This window comes from Miniopterus natalensis, chromosome 17 (genome assembly GCF_054644295.1).
Source record: "Miniopterus natalensis isolate mMinNat1 chromosome 17, mMinNat1.hap1, whole genome shotgun sequence".
Classification (NCBI taxonomy): domain Eukaryota; kingdom Metazoa; phylum Chordata; class Mammalia; order Chiroptera; family Miniopteridae; genus Miniopterus; species Miniopterus natalensis.
Genome location: NC_142097.1, coordinates 14,303,936 through 14,329,159, shown reverse-complemented (window position 1 = coordinate 14,329,159; position 25,224 = coordinate 14,303,936). Strand labels below are relative to the sequence as shown.

General features: G+C 41.3%; 1 protein-coding gene across 1 annotated transcript in view; it reads left to right on the top strand.

Moving 5' to 3' along the window:
• RPA1 (replication protein A1) overlaps positions 1-25,224 on the top strand; it is a 53,081-nt gene that overhangs the window by 17,709 nt on the left and 10,148 nt on the right. The window contains exons 5-13 of the mRNA XM_016211131.2: positions 9,577-9,665; positions 14,677-14,766; positions 17,063-17,195; positions 18,297-18,399; positions 19,624-19,692; positions 19,810-20,002; positions 20,160-20,299; positions 20,640-20,788; positions 23,360-23,492. Of these exons, the coding sequence (XP_016066617.2) occupies positions 9,577-9,665; positions 14,677-14,766; positions 17,063-17,195; positions 18,297-18,399; positions 19,624-19,692; positions 19,810-20,002; positions 20,160-20,299; positions 20,640-20,788; positions 23,360-23,492 (1,099 nt within the window). The remainder of the gene's footprint in view (positions 1-9,576; positions 9,666-14,676; positions 14,767-17,062; positions 17,196-18,296; positions 18,400-19,623; positions 19,693-19,809; positions 20,003-20,159; positions 20,300-20,639; positions 20,789-23,359; positions 23,493-25,224) is intronic.

The following is a 25,224-nucleotide window of genomic DNA, read 5'->3' as shown; positions in this document are numbered from 1 at the left end:
ATTTTGCTATGATAGTGAATGATAAATATTAAATGATAATGGAAAAAACAGAAGAATATTTTTGTACAACTATACAATGTTTTTGTTTTAAGCTAATTATCACCACAAAAGAGAATCAAAAAGTAAAAAAAAAAAATTTAGGTGTAGAAAGTAAAAAAAACTGGTGTGTAGTAAGCTACACTATCTAGATTTGTGTAAGTGCGCTCCATGATGTTGGCACGCCAGTTAAGTCCCTAACAGTGCCTTTCTCAGAACGTACCCCTTGGATAGGCCATGAATGACTGTACCGTTCTTGTTCTTTTCCTTTCTGAATAATTCAGTCCAAAAGCCATTAGGTGGGACCAAGCAAAGTAGTTGTCTACAGGGGAGGGAGTGGTAGTGGTGGCCTGGAACCAGGGGTCAGAGCCCAAAGGGAGGAGGGTGTCTTCGTGGGCTGGCACAGGATGTAGCATGAGCAGGTAAGGAGAACACACGTGGAGAGAGGGTGGCTGCAGCCCCGCGGGGGTTGGCAGAGCCTGAGGAGGGTGAGGCAAGAGTCCTGTGGCTGTTGAGTCCTGAGCAAGCGAAGAAGGCATCTGTGGGTGTGGGAGTGGAGGGACAGCAGCAGGTTGTGGAGACTGAGTGGGGTGAGGAGGGAATCCCAGCAGGATAAGGAGGGTGTCTGCAGGGAATGGTGACAGCCCAGCCTGAGAAGATAGAATCCAAGGGAGAGGAGAGTGCTTGTTTTAATTGGGTGGTGGTGGCCTAGAGCCACGGGTTAGAGCACAAGCATTGTGAGGAAGGTATTGTCCATGTGTGCAGTAGTGGGGGTGACGAAAGGAGATTGGTTTACATATGGGGGAAATTGCTATAAGTAAATATATTGAGGACAGTGGGAGTCAATCGGGAGAAAGCTGTGATGTTGGAATGAAATTGGAGGTAATTGCTAAGCTCAAGGTTTTCAATATATGTAGATATAAGAAGTTATAAATGTTCAGTTTGCATATGTGTATCATATATATAATATATACACACACAAGGGTGGGCAAAAGTAGGTTTACAGCTGTGAGTATGAGAAACAGGTAATAAAACTGTTATAATAATCAAAACTTGCATGTCTTTTACTGTACATACATCTGTAAACCTACTTTTGCCCACCCTGTGTGTGTGTGTGTCTGTCTATATCTCTCTACTGAGAGGGTTTTAGAACAGCAACACCCCCACAGCTAAGAGCCCATTTAGCACTCAGATCTTGGTTTATGAATGTCATTTTACACTAAAAGGCATCAGGGCTCCTAGGAGGGTGTCTTACAGGGCTCCTAGGAGGGTGTCTTACAGGCTTGGAAATTACAAGATGAGCCCGAACTATCTTATTGTGCCAGAAAGTGAGGAAGATGGGGCCATTGAAAGGACAGAGAAACTAGCTTGCAGAGTCTTACACTTGCCAAATCCAGGACAGTTTTTAAAAATCAAAATAAGTACAGTAACAGATTGCAACCTATTGACTCAAATAGGAATTCCACGTCTGTACTAAATAAATGAATGAATGGGTGCAACAGAAAGCTTTTTCTTACACTAGAATGCCATCTTACAAATGTAGAAGGGATAATGGCATTAGAATAGCACCATTTGGCGACCATCATAGTAATAATTCAGGAAACACCAGTAGGTGCTGTATAAGCTTCCCGTGGCTGCTGTGGCAAATTACCACAAACTTGGAGGTTTAAAACAACAGAAATCTATTCTTCCTGGGGTTCAGAAGTTGAAATCAGTTTTACTGGCTGTAATCACAGTGTCTGCACGGCCACACTCTCTAGGAGCTCTATGGGAGAATCCATTCTCGCCCCTTCCAGCTTCTGGAGATTGCTAGCATTGGTTTAGCAATCCATTCTCTGCCTCCATGGTCACGGTGCCGCCTCCTCTTCTGTCTGTGTCAGATCTGCTTCTGCCCCCCTCTTGTAAGGATACATGTGATTGCTTTAGGGTTCATTGAATGATCCAGGATACTCTCGCCATTTCAGTCCTTATCACACCTGCAAGGTCTTGTCTTTGCCATATAAGGTAACAGTCACAAGTTCCAGGGATCAGGAGGTGGCTGGACTGTCTTTTGGGTGATCCATCATTCAGCCTACCATGGATGCTAAAACAGTGGGTGAAGTTTTTTTAACTGATTTGAGAGAGAGAGAAACATCAATTTGTTGTTCCATTTATTTATGTATTCATTGATTGATTCTTGTATGTGCCCTGACTGGGGATCGAACCCGCAACCTTGGCTTATTGGGATGATGGTCTAACCAACTGAGCTACCCGGCCAGGGCTGAAACAATGGGTGCAAGTTTGATGAGGAGCAAATTATAGAGGGTTAAAGTGCCTCCCCACAACATAATTACGAATTGTGAAAGGAAAAGTGGCAACTTCACAGTGGGGAAGCCTGGCATGTATCCCAGTGATGATGTTAACATCACCAGCAATGGGTCGGTAGGAATCGGGTATTCCTGACAGGAGGCAATGAGAACACAGCTTCCCTGCTGTTATGTTCTTGCTAAAGACGCATAATCTGTATCTAATCCTGAGGAAGCGTCAGGTAAATTGGGGGACATTTTACAAGATAACTGGCCTCTGATCTTCAAAATCTTGAGCATGAAAATAAAAGAAAAACTGAGAAACTGTTCCAGATTGAAGGAGCCTAAAGAGATACGATAATTAAACATAATAAGTGATCCTGGACTGGATCCTTTTGCTATTAAGGACATCATTGAGACAATTGATGAAATTCGAATGGGTTCTGTGTATTAGACGAAAGAATTCTTTCCTAGTGTTTCCAGTTCAGTAAGTTCACTAATCTGTCTCTTGATGTCACTTGTTCTGATTTCCCCCCCAGTACGTGATATGCCCTTACAGTCTGCAGACTCATTTCTTTCTTTCCAATGAAATTTTTCTGTGTTGTTCCTTAATGCTGTCTTACATTTCATTTGGGTTCCAGTTTTTATTTATGTTGTGGATAGCTGTCCTCCATGCATATCTTCAATTTGATGTAGTCTTTTTTCCTACTGCATGCATTGGATAACCTCAAGATTTTGCAATGTATTAGTACAGTTTTTAGCTTTCTCTGTTCTGTTCTTTGATGTTTATAATTTAAGTGTTAGATGTATAATGGTATTACTTTTGTTCTGAGTGTTCTCCTTAGCTTTTCAAGCTCCACTTTTCTTCTCAGTCTTTTGTTTTAGCTCATCTTTTGATGTGTTTTATTGACTCCTTAGTCTTTATTTTGCAAACCACTCGAGAAGTAGTTTCCCCTTTTTGGCTTGTGTTCTAGACTGGATTCTTTAATTGTCTCTGCCTCCTCTGTTCCTTTCATTTTTATACATTGTGGTGTGTTGCATTGTTGCTGTCATTTCTTTTTATCTTGTTTATGCTTAATATGGACAATTCTGTGCAGACCTCATGTTTTCTCTGACTTATCTAGGCTAGGTGTATCTCCTTGCCAGCCTTCGCATGTGGGACCCCTATCTTCTGTTCTAGGCAGCCTTTGAGTGCTCGGGTGTGCCTTGTGTCCACTTCTCTGTCCCCTAGGGCATGGTTGTGGGAGGGGATGGAGAGCTTTGCTGGGACTGAGTACAAACACTCAGGCTCCATTCTCTCCAGCCTGGGGTAGCAATCCATCCCCACGGGCTTTGCCCTGTCCCGCACCTCAGCATGGTGATGCCTGGCATTGTTTCCTGCCTGTGGTGGGAGCCTGTCTGCGTACATCCTGCTTAATTTACTCCTTACCTTTCTGATGGGCGTTTAGGTTTATTCTAGGCAGGGCTTTAGCAATCATCCTTGTATATTACGTTCTCATGTTATCATTTCTGAGTAGATTATACTGGAGTTAGTATTGTGGGGCCAGAGAGCATCTGTTGTAGAGAATAGACCAATTTGCGTGCTTATAATGTGTAAGAGCTTCTGTTTCTGAATAGTCAAACTCATAGACACTAAAGTTAGATCAGTGGTTCCTGGGGTGGGAGATGGAGAGCGACTGCCACTCGGTACAGGGTTTCTTTTGGGGGTGATGAAAATGTTCTGAAGTTAGGTAGTGTTGATGCTTGCACAACTCCAAATATGCTAAAACCCACTGAATTATACTTTTACAGTGTGAATTTTATGATATATGAATGATATCTTACAAACTTATTTTTTAAAAAGAATTCCAGTTTCCCTTTAACCTTGTCAATATATTAGGTATTACTAACTTTTATTTATTTTTTTACTTTTTTATTTAAAAAAAAAAATCTTTATTGATTTCAGAGAGACGAAAGGAGAGGGGAGAGAGAGATAGAAACATCAATGATGAGAGAGTCACTGATCAGCTGCCTTCTGTACGCCCCTGACTGGGGATCGAGCCTGCAACCCGGGCATGTGCCCTGGCTGGGAATCGAACGCCGATCGCCTGGATCCCAGGTCGATGCTCAACTGTTGAGCCATGCCCGGCCGGGCACTAACTTTTAAAAATATTGCTAATCATTTTTTAAATTTAAATTTTCATTAATGAGATTAAGCATCTTTTCATATATTTATTGACTATTTGTATTTCTCTGAATAGCTTTTTATTATATACTTTGTTCATGTTTTTTGTTTATGTTTTTTGGGGTGGAGGGAGGAACTCTTTAGAGCTGGGATACTGACTAATTCTTTGTTAGATGTTTCAAATATTTTATCCCACTTTATAATAGTCTTTTTATGGTATCTTGTGATATGGAGTTAAATATTTCACTTGTGATTTATTTTACATAGGATATGAAGGAGGAATTTAGCTTAATTTTTTCCAAATGGATATTCCATATCATGGAGGGCCTATATACCCCAGTAAAGAGTTTAGGTCTTATTCTGAGTGTGATGGGAAGCCATGGGGTTTTGAGACAGGTAGTAGTGATATGATCTGATTTAAGTTTCAAAAAATCTCCAAAAGATTATTCTGATAGCTATGTGGAGAAGTGGTGGTTGGTGACAGAAGTAGATAGACTGGTATTTCAACAGCTTAATTTAATTTAATTTAATTAATTTATTTTAAAATACATCTTTGTTGATTTCAGAGAGAGGAAGGGAGAGACAGAGAGATAGAAACATCAATGATGAGAGACTGCCTCCTGCACAACCCCCACTGGGGATTGAGCCTGCAACCCAGGCATGTGCTCAGACCAGGAATCGAACCAAGATCTCCTGGATCATAGGTTGATGCTCAACCACTGAGCCATGCCGGCTGGGCAAGTTTTCTTTAAAATATAGACATGATCATGACATTCTTACAAGTTTGTATTGAGCAACAACTGTGGACCAGTTGTTGCATTAAGCACAGGAGGATACCTGCCCTCATTGAAAGTACAGTCTAGTAGGAGAAAGAGATAATCAAGTAATGAATATATAGTTATACTATACTATATATATGTACATGTATGCATAAATAAATAAACAGTGGACATTTATACTATATATGTTAATAATTACATGTTCATATATATTAATTAAACCTGAGAGAAGTAAGCTGAAGAAGGAAAACAGTCATGGCTATAGAAGAGAGTATAACAGAAACCTGATCTAACCTAACAATTAGGGAAGTGTCTTGAAGAAGCGATAGTTGAGATGAAAGCCAAAAAATGAGTATTAGATGAGGCAGAATAAGAGGAAGCCATCCCAATCAGAGCGGTGTACACAAAGGCCTTGCCGCAGCAGAGAACATAACATACACTGGGAGCTGAAAGAAAACAGCATGGTTAGAGAGCAGAGATCCTTAGGGAACTGGTGTGAGATGAGTTGGAGATTAGCAAGGCCAGACCACACAGCCTGTAGACCATGTGAAAGGGTGTTTTTTTGGTCTATGGCCCTTGGGAAGTTATTGTAAGGTTTTGTTTAGTTGTTTTTTTTTTTTTTATTTTTAAAATTTACCTTTTTTGTTGAAAGTATTACAGATATCCCCCCTTTTTTTCCCCATTGATCCCCTCCACCCCGCATCCACCCACCCCACCAAGGATTTCACCATGCTATTGTCTATGACCATGGGTTATGCATATATGCATATAAGTTCTTTGATTAATCTCTCCCCACCCACTCCCCCACTCCCGCCTTCCTTCTGAGATTCATCAGTCTGTTCCATGCTTCTATGTCTCTGGATCTGTTTTGTTCCTTAGTCTATTTTGTTTATTAGATTCCACATATGAGTGAGAGCATGTAAAACTGAACCAGGAAGAATCAGAAAACTTGAATAGGCTCATAACAACTGATGAAATTGAAGCAGCGATAAAATAACTTTCAGCAAACAAAAGCCCTTGTCTGGACGGCCTCACAGGGGAGCTTTCTAATTCTTTAAGTTGTAGGGTTAGATAGCTTACTAAAAATTTTTCTTGCTTTTTGAGGTAGGCCTGCAGTGCTATGAACTTTCCTCTTAGGACTGCTTTCACTGTGTCCCATAGATCTTGGGTTGTTGTGTGTTCATTTTCATTTGTTTCCAGAAAGTTTTTGATTTCTTTCTTGATCTTATTAGAAACCCATTCATTGTTTAGTATGTTATTTAGCCTCCACGTGTTTGAATGTATTTGAGTGTTTTTACTGTAGTTTTCTAATTTCATGCCCTAGTGATCTGAGATGCTTGGTATGATTTCAATCTTCTTGAAGTTGTAGAGACTGGTTTTGTGTCCTAACATGTGGTCTTATCTTTGAGAATGACCCATGTGCACTTGAGAGGAATGTATATTCTGCAGCTTTGGGGTGAAATGTTCTGTAAATATTGATTAAATCCATCTGACCTAGTGTGCATTTAGTCACTGTTTCTGTGTTGACTTTTTGACTGGAAGATCTATCCAGTGAAGTCAGTGGAGTGTTAAAGTCCACGACTATGACTGTATTGCTGTTGGTTTCTCCCTTAAAAGTCCTTAAGGTTATTATTGATAGGTCTTTATTTATTGCCATTTTAATTCTTTAAAAAAAAACTTTATTGATTTCAGAGAGAGGAAGGGAGAGGGAGAAAGAGATTGAAACATCAGTGATGAGAGTGTCATTGATTGGCTGCCCTCCTGCACACACCAGACTGGGGATTGAGCCATGGTTTCCTGGATCCTAGGTTGAGGCTCAACTACTGAGTCATGCCCAGCCAGGACGCCATTTTAATTCTTTATGCCTATGTTTCTCTCTCTATTTCTTCTTATTACAGCAGTCCCTTTACATTTCCTGCAATGCTGGTTTGGTGATGATAAACTCCTTTAGTCTTTTTTTTGTCTGGGCAGCTCTTTATTTCACCATCTATTTTGAATGATAGCCTTGCTGGATAGAGTAGTCTTGATTTCAGATTCTTGTTTTGCATTACCTTGAATACTTCATGCCATTCCCTTCTGGCCTGTAGAGTTTCTGATGAGAAGTCAGCTAACAACCTTATGGGAGCTCCTTGGTAGGTAACAGGTTGCTTTTCCTTTGCTGCCTTTAAGATTCTCTCTTCTTCTTGAATTCTTGGCATTTTAATTATGATGTGTCTGAGTATGGGCCTCTTTGGATTCTTCCTGCTTGGGAATCTCTGTGCCTCCTGAACTTGTGTAACTTTTTCCTTGACCAGGTTAGGGAAGTTTTCTGCCATTATTTCTTCAGACAGGTTCTCTAACCTTTGCTTCCTTTCGACCTCCTCTGGCATTCCTGTGATGTGAATATTGTATGTTTCATGTTGTCCCAAAGCTCCCTTAGACTGTCCTCCTGTTTTTTAATTGTTTTTTCTTTTTGGATCTCTAATTGAATGATTTTTTTCCTACCCTGCCTTCTAATTCACTAGTCCGATCCTCGGCTTCCTCTAATCGGCTGTTTATTCCTTCCAATGTATTCTTTATTTCTGCTATGTCATTCTTAATTTCCTTCATAGTTTCCATATCTTTTTTCATGCTGTTGAGCATCCTTACAATCAGTATTCTGAACTCTATATCTGAGAGATTGGTTATCTCTGTTTCATTTAGCTCTTTTTCTGGAGACTTCTCTTGTTCTTTCATTTGGGGCTTGTTATTTTATCTCCCCGTTTTGGCTGCCTATTTGGGTTTGTTTCTATGTATTAGGTAGGCCTGCTACGACACTCAGTCTTTTTGGATGGTCTCTGGTACAGGCCAATGTCGGGCGCTGTTTGTGACTGGTCTTGAGAACCCTGTTTGGAGCTATCAGCAACCCATGGCTTGAGGTCCCCTCTGTTGGGGGTGGGGTCCATTTGGACAGGACCAAGATGCACACGAAAGTCTGCTTTTCCAAGGCTCAGATCCAGAAGCAGATCAGGCGAAGACTTAAAGCCCTCTGGAGTCTGCCTCTGCCTGCAGGCTGATTAATCTGATTCTTTTAATGAGCCTCAGGCTGTAGAAACTCCACAGGGTGGGGTGGCTGATTATTATTAGTCTCTTAAGGAGCCTCTCACTGTAGAAACTCCTTAGGGTAGGGTAAGAGGTTTTCCAGCAGGGTGGGGCAGTTGTTTCCCCCTCAGGCAAAAGCTGCTTGGAAAGTAAATGTCTGACTCTGCAGTATAGGGGAATGACTGGGCACAGGAATCCAGAGGGGTACCCTCTAAGTTCTATCTCCAGAGCCCACAGCCCTTGATTCTCCTTACATAACTCCAGTCCACTCTGCCCTCCCTCTGCTGGAGCCCAAGGTGAGTGGTTGCACATGAAACTTTGTGCATTGGCTTTTTAAGAGGGTGCCGGCATTTCCAGCCTTCTCTCCCTGGCAGACAGAAACCCTGCTGCTTTTCACAGCCAGATGTTACATGGGCACCTTTCTCAGTTCTGGTGCTCTTGGCTGGAAAGCCCAGCCTGGGGTTTAGACCCCAGAGTCCTCAGTGGGAACCCCCACAGCTGAGATACTGCTCGGGACCTTCAGCTGCTGCCTCTGGGAGCCCAGCCAGCCCTCTGGTGCCTCCGCACTTCCTACCAGTCTCTATGCGGTCTCCACTTTTCCTCTTTGGTTACGAGGGTGCTCTCCAGCTTGTCTTCGGTTGCAGTTCATCATTCAGGATGGTTTTTCTGTATTTTAGTTGTAATTCCAGTTTGGTCCCGGGAGAGTGTCAGTGTAGCTTCCACTAAGTCTGCCACCATCTTTAATCCCCTATTGTAGGGTTTTAATCAGAGTTAAAAATAGGTCAAAGAACTATATTCTTAGATTATAATTACTTAAAAAACTATATCTACAGTCATACTGGTTTGCACTGGGAAAGGTAATTGTTTAGATAATTGTTATGTTTCTGAAAATAGATAATCTCTTGTTGTGCCACATATTCTTGTGTTTAACAATCTATATTCTTATGTCATTTGCTCCTTGAAGATACAGTATGTAGTAAGGACACTGCATTTTAATTAGGGACTTGATGGGAAATGAAAATCCTGCGATCATAAAAAGACTTGATAATGATACAGTGAAAGATTCAGAGAAATATTTATGTAGGAATTGCTATCGTATGTTTCTCAAGTTATTCAGTATGAAAACCAACTGACAAAGGAAAATAGTTTCATCAAAATGATTATTGGGGAAAAGCTTTTTAAGTAGCTTGTCATTTGAAGGGCTTCTGAATTTATTTTTTTCTAACTTGTTTCTCTTTCTTTGCCTTTGTAGGAGAGTAGTTATTTTGATGGAGTTAGACATTTTGAAATCAGCAGAAGCTGTTGGAGTAAAGATTGGCAATCCAGTGCCCTATAATGAAGGTAAAATACTTTTTATAGGTTGTAGCACTCAAATGAATATCTCTTTATAGATCTGGAATTCTACCTTTTGGATTCAGTTTGATTTGTTAGTCTTAATAAAACTAGTGATTTGGGGGGTCTAGGAACCAGGTTCTTGTAGTTTTCTTCAGGACTGAAGAAATGGTTAGATTCTGTAAAGGAAAAACTTCTCTGTTTTTCTCTTTGCTCAACACTCACACTTCTAGCTTTTCTGTGACTAGATGTAGGGAGGGTTTTCCCCCACCAAATAATTTTCAAATTCCCTGTAGACACCAGCTGGGAGTCCTATAGTTCAATTCAGTTCAACTCTGACACTACCTGGTTGGAGTTAGCATCAGATCCCACAGGGTGAGGCCTCAGTCCCATAGGACTGCTTCCCCCCAGATAGTTACCGCAGACAGATTCTGCCAGTGCAGTTGTAGTCTAGGTTGGGGGCCAGGTCACTGATGCTTCCCATGCTGCCATTTTCCCAGAATCCTCTCAACAGTGATTATCTCTTGATAATGATTTTCATTTTCTTCTGAAGATATCTAGAAAAACACAATTAGAAAAATTCAATTACTTTAAACAAGAGAGACAGTAATAGTTCTAGAAGAAGGCAAAGAATCTTCAGTCATTGATCCCATAAAAGGAGGCAGCTTGTCTGCTCTGCCACCAAGTCCAATAAAAATAAACACATGAAGAATAAAAAGAAACCACTAAAATTAGTTGCCTAAAGGGGGCAGCAGTGGGTAGGAGTTAAGGGGGTAGGAGGCAGGGGTAGGAGTAAGATTTCTCTAAAAGTATAATTTTGTAGTTTTCACTTGAAACATATAACTATTCAACAATTAATGTTTATTTAAAAAGCTGTTTGATTATCTTAATCATATTTCATTTTTTAATTTTCTTTTAATCCTCACCTGAGGATATTTTTTCCATTGCTTTTCAGAGAGAGTGGAAGGGAGAGAGAGAAACATTGATGTGAGAGAGACACATCTGTTGGTTCCCTCCCACATGCGCCCCGATCAGAGCCGGGGATTGAACCTGCAACCCAGGTATGTGCCCTTGACCGGGAATCGAATCTGAAGACCCTTCCGTGCACAGACCAACACTAACCACTGAGCATACCAGGCAGAGCAAAAACTATACAAGTTTTAATGAACAAATACAGGGTGTCCCAAAAAAATGTACACATACTTTAACAGCTGATAGCTCAGTACTGAAAAAATGAAATTCTTTTATTTTTTAATATGTTTTATTGCTTTCAGAGACAGAAAGGTAGAGGGGGAGAGAGAGAGAGAGAGAGAAACATCATTGATGAGGGAGGGTCATTGATCCTGCCTCCTGCATGTGCCCTGCTGGGGATCGAGCCCAAAACCCGGGCATGTGCCCTGACCAGGAATCAAACCATGATGTTCTGGTTCACGGGTTGACATTCAACTGCTGAGCCACGTTGGCTATTTTTAACTATAATATTTTACTTAGACTTAAATGTCTTACATAATACGTCATAATATATTCATTATTAGTTGGAATTTTTGGGGCCCCATTCTGTCTATTTTCTGCCAATAGGCAATTTTAACTATTGGGTTGACTCTTTTATATGCTTTGTAACTGTTGTTAAGGAATCACTTGCTAGTAGAAACTGAGTTTTTGTCACTTTGTGTACTCTACCATGTGTTACCTAATTTTTATCTGCTGGTGGCTCACTTACCATTGTAATGATAATTAAAATGATGGGTGTGAGTACAAGTAACTTAAGGAGCTGGAGTCTGCTTTTAAATATCCCATTTTCCTCCTTGGTCAGAGCCAGTGATAAGCAAAAGAGTCTAAGGATTACAACCTTGATCCACCTCACTGCAATGTTTGATTTGCTGGTGGCACAAAACAGAAGATTATCAGAAGTTGAGTCTGCATTTCTGCTTTGGGGTATAATTTTAAATTTTAGCAAGATTTTTGTTTAGCTCTAGACTAATTTCTTTCAGGTCTTGTGGTCAGCGGCTGTTGCAGTGCATTAAATTGAAGGGCAATTGTTGCTATTTAGAATGCACCAGGATTCTTGCCATCCATTTACTTTGAGACTGTCCCTTGTGTCCTGTGCCAGATTTGCAAATGTAGTCCAAAGCAGGAGTTGATTATTGCTCTGATAAGTGGATTAGCAGCTTTTCCTAGCTACCAGATATTAGGGTTATTAGTTATGTTCTATATAATTAGAGTCTTGGCTGCCAGAATTAGTTGCTCATTATTAAAAATTAACTACACGGTGAAGTGGATGAATCGAGTTAGACAAACCTGGGTTCAAGATGACGTTTTGCCTCTTCCTAGTTGTGTGACTTTGGGCAAGTTACTTGACCTCTGTAACCTAGTTTTCTCATCTGTTAAATGGGTATAATAATACTATTTATATCATTGAGTTAAAGATTGAATGGAATAATGCATTTAATCTTATACTTGATGCATATAGTAAGATGCAAAAAATGGTAGCTATTATTGTCTACGTCATTGAATCTAAGAATCCTATGATTATAAGTCTGTAACATTATAACATCGTATTTTTATGGTATGTGTGAAATTATAACACATTAATATTAATTTATATGTTAAAATGTCAAGTGTTCATTTTAGAATAGGTAAATAGGTAAGTTACATTTTTTTTAAATGGTGGTAGCTCTGACCCATGTGGCTCAGTTGGTTGGCGTGTAGACCCATGCACCAGAAGATGACAGGTTTGATTTATGGTCAGGGCATATACTCAGGTAGAGGGTTCGATCCCCGGTCAGGGTGTGTGCGGGAGACAACCAATCGATCGATGTTTCTCTCTCACATTGATGTTTATCTCTCTCTCTCCCTTTCTCTCTCTAAAATATCAATCATCAATTTAAATTAATTAATAAATACATACATAAAAATTGTGGTAAAGTATACATAACAAAGGTTACATCTTAACCTTTTTTTTTTAAATCCTCACCTGAGGATATGTTTTTCATTGAGAGACAGACAGATATCGATCAGTTGCCTCCCATTTGTGCCCTTATTGGATATCAAACCCACAACCTTGGGTATGTACCCTCACTGGAATCGAATCTGTGACCCTTTGGTGCACTAGACAATGCTCCAGCCAACTGAGCCACCCAGCCAGGGCACCTTGACCATTTTTTAAGTGTACAGTTTAGTGGCATTTAAGTACATTCGTGTTGTTAGGCAACCGTCGCCCCTTCAGAACTCTTTCATCATCCCAAATTGAAACTGTACCCGTGAAACAGTAACTCCCCATTTCCCACTCCACCGTTCTACTTTCTGTCTCTGAATTTGACTACTCTCGGTACATTTTGATAGAAATTAAAGATAGCAGATCAGCATGGTCGCATGAGCGTGTCCTGTTTGACAAGGTATTTGCAGAAGCTAGCGTGGTAAGTGAGAAGAGGGCTTGAGAGCTTCTACAGATTTGAGACAGTGGAAGAGAAGGGCGCACTACAGTGGAGCAGAGCAAGTAGAGCAGGGGTTTGTGTATTTTTATGGTATTGTCTTTGAATATTGAAATCTTTCCATTTTTTTAATATATTTCACGAAGCAGGGAATAATACTTTTGCCTCCAACCATTAGATTCTAATACTGTTTACTGAGCAACTCCTGTTTTCCCTACTGATTTTAAAACAGGTTCACTGTAGAATTTCACAATGTTCCTTCACAAGACACACTATCAAAGAAGAGCAATTCCCCCCTTCAATTTCTGTGACACTTTGTAAATTCAGAGATAGTGGAAAAGCCAAAAGGAAACACAAAAATTCATTGTCAAGAATCTACCCTCCTCTTCTATGTAAATAAGGCCTCAGTTTTTCTCTCCATAGGAAGAACTAAAGAATAAACAATTCCGTTTAACCTTTTGAATTTTATGCTAAATTCGTTTTACTCTAATCGCACAGTTAGCTCTTGTTTAGTCGTACCAGTGAAGAGTAATATTGGCAGAAGGAAATGACATCAGTGTGTAATCTGCCCGCGTGCGTGAGGGCCTTGGGGGCGCGGCAGGAATAAGCCTGTGTTTGGAGAGGCCAGGGCGAGGGGCAGGAGGGGGCTTGGCAGCCGCTCACCGTTTGTGTTCTCGGGGCTCTCTAGGAAATTTTTCTGAGCTACGGCGTGTGCTGCAAGCACTCTTGGTGAGCAGCCCACATTAGGTTGGCTTGTACTTTTAGTGCCAATTACAAAGCAAAAGCAAATTCCAGAAATCCTATCATTTTCCCCCCAATTAGGTGTGTTTTGCTATTTTAACATTTTCAACTTCATAAACATTTGTAGAAAGGATTAAGGCATTTCTTGTTTTCTGCTCGAGACACGTGTTCATTTCCCCTCCTTTCCTTTAAATCTTCCTGTTTCCTTGACGTACCTGCTTCTGAACTCCGCTCTCATCTCTTCCTGCTGTGACAGTTCACTAGCACTTCATGGTACCTGAAGCTCTTTCAACTGATTTTCCACCACTGTCAGTTGCAAAATAAGGTGGCTTTGTTTGGGAGGGAAAGGCTAGAATCCTTTCTGAATGTCTGCCTTCCTTTGAAGCAGGAGCACTTCAGAGACAATTGAACTGCTTTTAGGTTTTTCTTACCACCCAGCTTTTTCTTCTAATAGATCCTGCCGCGAGCACGCAGTTCTGTTGATGACATCGATTTGTTGCTATGGAAATGGTGGTATTGTCACAGATTCAGCCCAGTGACTTTACCTCAGGTTCACAAGGGAGAAATGGGCAAGGCTTTAGGGGAGAACCTCATTAAAACGGAAAGCTATCAATTATACGCAGGTGAAAGGTAAATGGAGCCAACCTTTGATGTAATGAAAACAAAAATGAACCGCCTAGCAAATTCACTGCATGCTATTGACTGCCCCAGCAGGAATGCCGACCCATGAGAGTCTTTGACAGAATCAAAAAAAATTCTCATTTTCTCAGAGTATTTCTTCTACTCAAGTTTAAATCTTTTAACCCAAATTATTTGCACCAAAATGCTCTTTCTCTTTTGATCCTCAGGACATGGGCAGCAGGTAGTTCCTTCTCTAGCCTCGGCAGCCAGTCCACCAACCAGCAAGCCCCAGCAGCAGAATGGGAGCTCAGGAGTAGGTAAGACTGCCACACGGGGATACATGCTGATTATACGTGTCAGGCTTTTGAGTAATGTTTTGAAATTTAATCTGGGACAAAAGGGAGTGTTCAGAATGCCATTCCTGACAAAGAATAAGTCCAATTCTTATTGCAAAGTATGTGATTGAAAAAATGATTAAAGATAGTCTTTTAAAGGTACTTAATATGCCATTTTTTGTCAGAATGATATACTGTTCTCTGTTAATAGTATTTCTGGTAGTTTCTCACATCTTAGGTTTTACACCCTCTTGGCTTTGTGAATTTACATAGCTTTTAAATTCCAGCCTTTTAACTATCTAGGATCTGCTTATTAAATTTGGCCTGTTTCACTCCACATTTCCCATTTTGGGCTCTTGAGCATTTGTCTTAGCTTGAAGACAGTGTCATTTATATTGGCCACAGGTTTGCTTCTCGTCTTAAGGATGAGAAATAGTTTCTTCTTTTAACTTTCTCTGCAGCAGGTCCTGGGAGGCTGTAATGGAATCGTTTTGTTTCCTTCTGGCCTTTACTTTAGGAACCACCATTGAAAATGATGATTTGTAGAATTTGGTTGGATTTCTCTTTAGAGGCCCCTTTCTCTGTACAGCTTCACATACACCACATCCTCTCCTCTCAACCAGTTTCTATTTTTCAATGCTAGGACTTTAAAAACGGCAAAGTTACGTCAGTAATGTTTCTGTGAAACTTTTGAAACATATGACTTTTCCCCCATTGGCCATTGATGTTTTTATCTGCCTTGCAAAATCTATCTACCTACTTTCTATCTCTCTCTCTTTATAAATGGATGTATTCATACACAGCTCTCAAATTATCTGCTGTTAAAGGTGGTGGAATATGCCTGGCCGGGCGTGGCTCAGAGGTTGAGCGTCGACCTAGGATCCAGGCGATCAGGGTTCGATTCCCGGTCAGGGCACATGCCCTTGTGGGCTCGATCAATGACTCTCTCATCATTGATGTTTCTATCTCTCTCTCCCTCTCCTTTCCTCTCTCTGAAATCAATAAAGATATATTTAAAAAAAAAAAAAAAGTGGTGGAATAGATGGTCTGAGATGGTAAATAATCAAAAAGTCACTTCCTTATGCTGAAATACAAATGTGTTATTCTTCTCCCACAGACTTATTTTCTCAGTTGTCAGTCTTTGGCTTATATTATTAATATTTAATTTTTAAAATCTGTTAATGTTCTCTAAACATACATCAGCTGGGTGGTAAAAGAAAAAAGACTGGATATGTATTGAGGGGAAGCTATGCGGCATGAAAACCGGATGCGTGTGTGTGTGTGTGTGTGTGTGTGTTCTACATAATTGTATATTATGTATTAGGTATGTATACACACGTATTCTACAAAGCATGTGTGCTTCTTTGCATAATCATTACTGCTCTGTATGTAGCCGTCTTTCAACTCTGCAGTTAGAATAGAAAATTTTAAGATCTGGAACAGTCTGTGTATATTTTTTACTAAGTGCTGCAAATACCTAGAATAGTGTTGTACATGCAGTGGAAACTCAATAATGAATGCTGAATAATGGTGGGTTTATACTTCTAGCCAAATTCCATTATGAAGAAATGTTTTTATATAGAAGATATGAAATCATTGGACTGAAATATATTATCTGAATTTGGAGGTTGAAGCCTTATAGAAACAGTGTGCAGAGGAATCCATGTGCTTATAGGCTTTAATTGCCTATTCTTTCCAAGTGGAGGCAGTTGCTTAGGCTTGGATTAGGAGACAGAAGGGGTCCTGGTAGCCAGCCACCTACTTGTCCTGAACCAACAACTGAGTCTTTCCCTTTGTTCCCAACTGAACCCAGTCCCATAGACTTCATTCTGTACTTGTCAGGCCTGTAGACCAGTTGAGGACTGGGAATTTTCTAGGGGTATTTTGAGGTGATATGTTTGTGACGGACATCCTTTACCTTGGATGGTTCATTCACTATGACCTTTCCTCTTGCTCTTTTTCTTATGCAGCTAGTGACTTTCATCAGTTTTACCAGTCAAGGAGATTGATTTTCTTTTTCTGACCCGTTATATTGCCCATTGAGAGAAAAGTTTTAGAAGAGTGGATCAGTGTCTGGGTTCATTTAGCATTACAATCTTGACCTGAGGACTTAAGTCAGCCTCTTGTTTCATCTATATTTGATTTTCATATCTCCTGATTGCTAGAAAAGGAAAAAGTTTGCCTCTTGTTTTGTTATGATTTCACCAGTGATACCGCAGTAATTGAGAGTTAATTTAAATAGAATAATGATTGTCCTTTCTTGTGTTTGTTTTTAAAGGTTCTACTGTATCTAAGGCTTATGGTGCCTCAAAGACATTTGGAAAAGCTGGAGGTGCCAGCCTAGTGAATAGTTCTGGGGCATCACAGGCCAAAGTGGTACCCATTGCCAGCCTCACCCCTTACCAATCCAAGTGAGTTACTCCATAGAATAAGTTCAGGATGTGCTTACAAAGCAATAGAAGAGGGTATTATGGGCTCTTAAATATGTGTGAACTGTAACCACACATAAAATAGGTTTCTTTTTTTTCCTGAGGGGCAGGAGGGTACAAATTGTCGCAACCTTTAACTCTCTTATCAGACAAAAAACGGCCAAAAGAGAGCAGTCTGCCAATGCCTGGTGGGCTCGTTCATTTTGAAATTTAAAATGTTTAATGCTTGAAACATCAGCTGATAGTCTTATGAGTAAAACTAAATATTTGTTCTAATTCAGAAGGCGTTTATCGCCTCATCATATAAATTGGTGACTTTTTGTCTAAAAAAATGTTGTTCTGCTATAGTTGGCTAAAAGAATCTGTACTGTTTGTATTAATCACATTAATATACCCTGAAGAGATATTTCTTTTATATGACTTTGTTCCATTAAAAATTAATTTTAGCGGTTGCATCCTTCAATTCTTTGCAGTGTAGGGAAGATATGTTCGCCTGTGAAATAAGTAAAGTAACTAATGTACCCAGCTCCTCCGTTCAGGATGGGCACCAGGACTGCATGTCAGATCTTGTGCCTCCTCTTTTTGTGGCTTCTGAGTTCATACGGCTTTGGCGTGTCTTGCTTTGGTGGCTTACCGACACCACGCTCTATAACCTTGTATTTCTCTCCAGCGTGTGTTAGAAATGAGACAGAAGTTTGACGCCGGCTGTATCAGTTCCCATAATGAAAATAGTGCCAAAATATAATTGCTGGTATTACTGCATTTTCTCGCTTCAAACCTTTCATTAAGGGGGTATTGTTGCCGTGGTGATGCTTTTTGGAGAAGGGAGAGAGTTTATAAATTTGCTTATTTGACAGGAGAATGATTTAGTGTTAAGTCACCTGTATGTTATACTGTTTGCTAATTCTATAAACTGTCAAACCTTTGTGTCACCTTCGGGTTTAATTGGGTGGATTAAAATACAGCTTCCATTGAAAAATGAATTAGGCAGAAGATAAGAAAGGCTATTGGAAGGTGTTAGGGAACCTTTCAGATCTTTCCCACGTGAGACTCTGACACTATTATAATATATTTGGTTTTTAGGTGGACTATTTGTGCTCGGGTTACCAACAAAAGTCAGATCCGTACCTGGAGCAATTCCCGGGGGGAAGGGAAGCTTTTCTCAATAGAACTAGTCGACGAAAGTGTGAGTATTTGTCAAGTAGGGAAATAAGAGTGGTGGACCCTGAGACACAGAAGGCTGTCTCCGTGCAGAGCTATGGGATGAAAAACAATGGGAGTCCAAAAAGAACCATGATTGTTACTGTGTTTTTCCTCTTTTGTAGTCTTTTACCTGGGGGCAGAGGGTTAAAGGTCATAAATAAAGTCCTTGACCTTAAACGAAAGCATTTGTAGCAGTGGAAATTAGTTTTCTAAATGTATGAGGAGCCTCGTGGGCAGGAGAAACCAGAGATGCTCTGTCTGACTCGCTGGCAGGTTTAGTTGAGGCTGTAGGAGGAGATGTGTGCTCAGGAGCAAAGTGGAGCTTTGAGCCGCATCGGAAGGCACAGCAGCCACCTTGGTAAGTGAGTGGTTTTGTGGACTGTGCAGATTCTGACTGTGCAGACTCTACTTGCTTTCCTTAAACAAAACTATGGTGAGGGGACAAAAAACCCAAGTTGTGGAATCTCCAGTCTTCATTAGTTTCGTTTTTAATTCCCAATACTGTATGTACTTCAAGCATTCTTTTCAAACTGCCGCATACTTCCTGTTTGTTCAAACCTCTTAAGGGCAGCAAAAAATAGGTGGTTTGTTTTTGTTTTTTGTTTTTGGAAGATGGAATGACACCCCAATTTACGTATTGACTGTAATGCCTTGATCAATATCAGAACCTAATTTTTTACCAAATTACCTATTCTGTCAGTTGGCAAAAATTTCAGCCATTTATTTAAGTTTTTTATCCATCTGTAGCATTTAGACTGACAAAAAGCAAAAGCAAAAATCAAATCACGAGCAACTTGAAAACATGACTTACTGTAACGTTTTTGGCAGTGACTCCTGAGCATGAACTAATTCCTTGCTTAGTGCAAGTGCGAGGGAGGCTGGTGAATCATCGTGGTTCCCGTGGGCTTTGGTCGTGTCACTCAGTGTTCGGGTTGTTTTATTTTTGTTGTCAGAATATTCAACTCATCATTAGGTTTGTTGGGGTTTTTTTGGTATTTTATTTTTTTAGGTTTCTAACTTGAGGCTAATAAAGTGCATGATGACAGTATCAGCTAACTAAAGTTACATTGTTTCATGAGGTTAATAACTCGAATATGTGAGTATAAGATGCGTGTTTCCTTAAAGATGTCATTTGACACTTAAAGTGTCCTGGTTTTTGCTGGCAGAACTTGGTGAACATGATTCTAACCTCTTGCCCCATCCACAGGGTGAAATCAGAGCTACTGCTTTCAATGAGCAAGTGGACAAATTCTTTCCCCTCATCGACATGAACAAGGTATGGTAATGCTGAGTCTAGAACTGAAACGTCCCTCTGAGGGCTGTGTGCTGGTAAAGGGTTTTTTACATCCGATTGGATGGGCTGCCCCATGTTACGTGGCTTGGACTCTTGCAGGTGTACTATTTCTCTAAAGGCACTCTGAAGATTGCTAACAAACAATTCTCAGCTGTTAAAAACGACTACGAGATGACCTTCAATAATGAGACTTCCGTCTTGCCTTGTGAAGATGGTCATAATTTACCTACCGTTCAGTTTGATTTCACAAGGATCGATGACCTAGAGAACAAACCCAAGGACTCCCTGATAGGTAAGTCTGTGTCTGGGAGCACAGAGAGGGGTGATTGTTAGTTCTGTTTTCCACACACAGAGGGGCGGAAGACTTGCCTGCTTACTGTTCAGCCTTCAGTCACACTGTAGTGGGAGCCTTGACTATCTCGAGCTAAAACATTGTGCCTGTGTTTTAGACATAATTGGGATCTGCAAGAGCTATGAAGATGCCACTAAAATCACAGTGAAGTCTAACAACAGAGAAGTTTCTAAGAGAAATATCTATTTGATGGACATGTCGGGGAAAGTGGTGTCTGCTACTCTGTGGGGAGATGATGTAAGTACTTGTGCTGAGCAGTCGCAGCACATGCGGAAGGCAGTGACTTGTCCTGTAGCCCCTGCCCAGCGAAGAATTGGGCTGTCTTGGGAATGCTGGAAACCCTTCATTTGATTTACTTCTGTGAGATTGGTATGGTTTAAGTTTTACATAGTGAAATGCTGCTTCTACATTAGTCCTGATGTATCTCTGAGAAGATTCTTGCGTGTGAGGTTATCTTGTACAGTAGATTCCATGTACCATTTATTGCTTTCACCCTGGTATTGACTACTTTCCTTGTTTTCTGTAAAAACTGCCAGTGACACGTTTGTATTTGTCTGGGATTTTTGTTGTGCTGCAGGCTGATAAATTTGATGGTTCCAGACAACCCGTGATGGCTATCAAAGGAGCCAGAGTTTCTGATTTTGGTGGACGGAGCCTCTCTGTACTATCTTCCAGCACGATCATTGTGAATCCTGACATCCCAGAGGCCTATAAGCTTCGTGGATGGTAGGTGCCATGGGGCTAAACAAGGGGGCTTTTTGAGCTTGGGCTTTGAGAAGAGCTGGTTCTTTTGGTTCTTATGATCAGTGTGTGAGCTGTCTACCGAGCAGAGGGCTTTGTAACTGAATGGAGCAGTTCCTATATTTCTTGGTGGCGTTATACCTTCTGAGAGGAGGGCTTTAAAGCCCTTAAACTGACAAACCTGTAATCCCATGACAAACCTGGAGAGCTGGAGGAGGAGGCAATTAGAATGGAAGTGCTGCTGCCGACCTCAATCCTGCCAAAGCAGGGTGAGGCCGGGCTTAGCAGCTGTGTGCTGGAGGCATCTCTCTTCCGTGGGCTAAAGCCGTGGGCTACTGCGCTGTGGGGGAGATTGCTTTCTTTTCTGGCCAGTCTTTCGTGCCGATGGCGTCTTCTAGTGTGTACTCACTGGACTCTGATAAAGTGCCCCGTGAGAACAACGGGCTTTTGTTGGCGTTTTATTATTCCCAAAGCACTCAAGCGATGAGGGGAGCCTATTAAAACCTGGCTCTGTCTAGCTTTTTAGGGTGTTAAAACTCTGCCTCAGAAGAGCACTTAAACTGAAACATAGCATGCAGGAATTGATGTCAGGGAGAACCCGCTAGCTCAGTTTAAATAATTTGTATAGCTGTAGTCACAGGGGGAAGTGTGTCAGTTTCCAGCTAGGTTTTAGAGCTTAAGGGACTAAAGAATTAGCTCACGTTACATACTCCTGGCTTTTGTTTGGAGTCGAATGGGAACCAACAGTAGCACTAGTATTTGAAGAGTTTCATGAAACATCTACTGGAGTGCTCATGTCACTTAAGGCAGCCTCATGAGTGTGGTCCACAGGTATCTGTATTTATTCTGGTAGCTGGCATGGCGTTGTGTTATAAGACAGGGCCTGTTAGTAGTCTGACCAGAAATAACCACAGCTTTGGGTCCTTATTGCTTTATTTTCTTTCAGGCTCTGGAGCTTGACCCCAGGTTAATGGCATGCCCACATTAAGGTCTTTATATTTTACTTGTCAATAACCATCATCCCGGTCAACATAAAAAGACATGGCTGTCTCCAAAATAAAATAACTAGGCATTGATCTAAGAGGTTCAGCTCACACAACCCACTAGACAAGGACTGGAGATGTTTAGATCTTAGTTATAACAATGTAGAATTTTATTGTAAGAAGGGCTGTCTCTCTCCTTGCTCTGTTGACTCCTGATGAGCTGTCTTTGGTGGCAAATGTCTCCTTGGAGTTTTTGAAATCGTAAACTTGTGTAGCTAGTTGTGGCAAAACAGATTTATGGACCTTGCTGTGCCTCTGTGACGGATTTAGCTGCTTACCTGACAGAATGAGGAGCAATTGTCTGCAGCTTAGGGCAACATCCATTGCAGTAGATGGTCTCTTTTTCAGGAGCCTATTCTGTACGTGGCTAGCTTGTCGTTGCCCTCCTTTTGGATGACATTGGCATGTGTTTAATCTCAGACTCACTATTCCCTGCCACAAATTTGTTTCTGAGCCACTTTCTCCCTGGTCCCCTTTCCTTCATGTTGGCTGATATGTGATCAAGAAGTATAATCAGCCTGGCTGGCGTAGCTCCGCAGTCGAGCGTCCACCTAGGATCCAGGAGATCGCAGTTTGATTCCTGGTCAGGGCACATGCCCGGGTTGCGAGCTCGATGCCCAGCAGGGGTCGTGCAGGAGGCAGCTGATCAGTGACTTTCTCATCACTGATGTTTCTCTCCCTCTCCCCTCTCCCCTCTCCCCTCTCCCCTCTCCCCTCTCCCCTCTCCCCTCTCCCCTCCCCCCTCCCCCCTCCCCCCCTCCCCTCTCCCCTCTCCCCTTTCCCCTCCCCCCCTCCCCCTTCTCCCCTCTCCCCTTTCCCCTCTCCACTCTCCCTCTCCCTTCCTCTCAAATCAATAAAAATATGTTTTAATAAAAAAGTATAATCAATTTTAATAATAACTTAATACAACTTAATTTTAACTTCAATATTGGCATAAGTAAAAATCTCACTAAGAAGGTAAATCTACAAGAAAACATAATACCTTCTAATAAATTACTTGGGGTTATGTAATCTTTTGGACTCTGTATCAGGCTTAAAAGCTTTTTCACCATGGGAACATTTTTTTTGCTACCGTTACAATATGTTGGCTGTCACTTTCTATACTGATACATTTCAGTGATGGTAAAAATGCAGCCGCTGGTGGAGAATGAGCATCAGTAGCCCAGAGAGCTCTCCATTATTGCTTTTTTGTTACTGACTTTGCAGGTTACTGTTTCTTTGGCCTTGGGCCCTCTGGCCAGTGTTGATATGGAAGGCTAATTTAAGAAAAGGTTCTGTGGTACTTTGGCACTGTCTTGACCACTGGGGGGCATCAAAGCAATTGAGATAAAAAGAGGTCATTCAGTTTCTTCAGTAGGCTAAAGATACAATGAGGAAGATGCTAATTGCATCCCACAGGACTGTGACCTGTGAAAGTTGGGTGGGGGGTGGATAGCCTGTATTTGGCATAAAGAAATGAGTGGCATAGTCAATAAGTACATAAAGTGCCTGTCATTCTCTGTTTGTTTCTCAGGTTTGACTCAGAAGGACAAGCCTTAAATGGTGTTTCCATCTCGGATCTAAAGGGTGGAGGACTAGCTGGAAGCAACACCAACTGGAAAACTTTGTATGAGGTTAAATCGGAGAACCTGGGCCAAGGTGACAAGGTATCCCACATTCCTGACTTCCTTCACAGAAGCACGTAAAGTGTGCAAAAGGATGTGTTTTCAAATCCGATGTCTGGTACCAGCTGTCACACATTAATTCAGAGCTGTGATTCTTAACTGGGGCTCTGGCCAGAACATGGCGTGATGGTTGGGAATCGCTGCCAGGGAGCAGTAGCCATGCTCCCTAATAGGAGTATGTTATCTCCCTCAAGTCCTGCAGACAGAAAATGTTAAGAACTCTCACTTAGAGAGTTAATTCTTAGAGGGATCTTAACAAGGTGTCATAAGCAAACCATAAGGCAAGTTTATAATATAAACTGCCTTTGGGCCCATATTTCTTTTCTGTGATTGTTTCTGCAGATTGAAATGCCCACATACCAAGAAGGGAGGTTTTGAGATTATACATACAGCTCACATGGAGCATTCGTCAGGCCCAGTGTCAGACATCAGGCAGTTCACCTGATCTTTCACCGGCTGCAGAATATTAACCTCTCCTGGGCGGAGGGTTGCCAGTGTCTCTGACAAGAATCAGCTCTGGCATTTGCCTTTGGTTGCAGCTTCCTTTTCCATGTTTGTGTAGAATGACCCTCCTCCCATCTTGAACTAAACCTGTGTTCTGTCCACAGTTTAATATTTAAATTACGTATTTCTCCTTTATGCTTCCCCCAAACAGCAGTTCCTGCTTTGTTATTTTCATACTATACAGTATGGCCTTTACTCCCTACTGGCTCATTTTGCCGTTTTCCCTTATCACCTTCATTGTCAGCTGCAACTTGCAGTGCTGTTATACAGCTCAGCTTTAGACAGGTCTGTTTGTCCTGTTAGAGGAACAGCCACTCTTTGGGTTCTTGTCACCCAGTTTCTCTCTAAGATCTAAAGGTAGACATTCTGTAATAAGAAATCAGACCTAGAGAGTCCCTGTTTGCACCCAAACTTTCAAGTCATGCTTTGAATCTGGACCTTACCTGGAAATACAGAAAAACTTGCCCGGCTGGAGTGGCTCAGTTGGTTGAGCACCATCTCATGCTCCAGAAGGTTGCTGGGCCAATTCCCAGTCAGGGCACATGCCAGGGAGCGTAGGGAGGGCAGGAGGGCAGCCAGTCAGTGTTTTTCTCTCCCTCCCTCCCTCCCCCTTCCTCTCTCTAAGCATGTCCTTCAGTGAGGGTTAAAAAATTTTTTTGTTTGAAATACAGAAAAACTCTAGGCATTCTCCTAGGAGGCTTATTACTTTTCTATTGAGCTCTCTAGATTGAGGACTCATCCAAGCTCTTTAAACATTCACATGATTGTTTTGCCTCTTTTGGTCTGAAACATCAGAAAGTCCCGGAAGTTGCTAACCTGGCTCTGAATTCAGAGTATACCCAGAGGGACGTGTTCACCCTCAAAAACAATCCATCCCATATCCTTCCTATGAGAGTTAAAAAGCGAAACAAAGAGCGACAGCATAAAGCCCAGCACATGACTTAGTCCTCGCTGCATCTACCTGTCAGTGATTTCCCACTTTGAATGCCCTTGTTCAGTCATTTTTGCATTCTGCTGAATTTGATGACTTATACCAGGGCTTGACAAACCAGCCCACAGGCCAAGTCCAGCCTGCTGCTGCCTGCTGTAAATAACGTTTCTTTGGAACACAGCCATGTGTTTTGATTTACGTATTGTCTGTGGATGCTTTGCCCACAACAGCAGAGTTGAGTGACTCCAGCAGAGACTATGACCGAATGGCTTGTAAAGC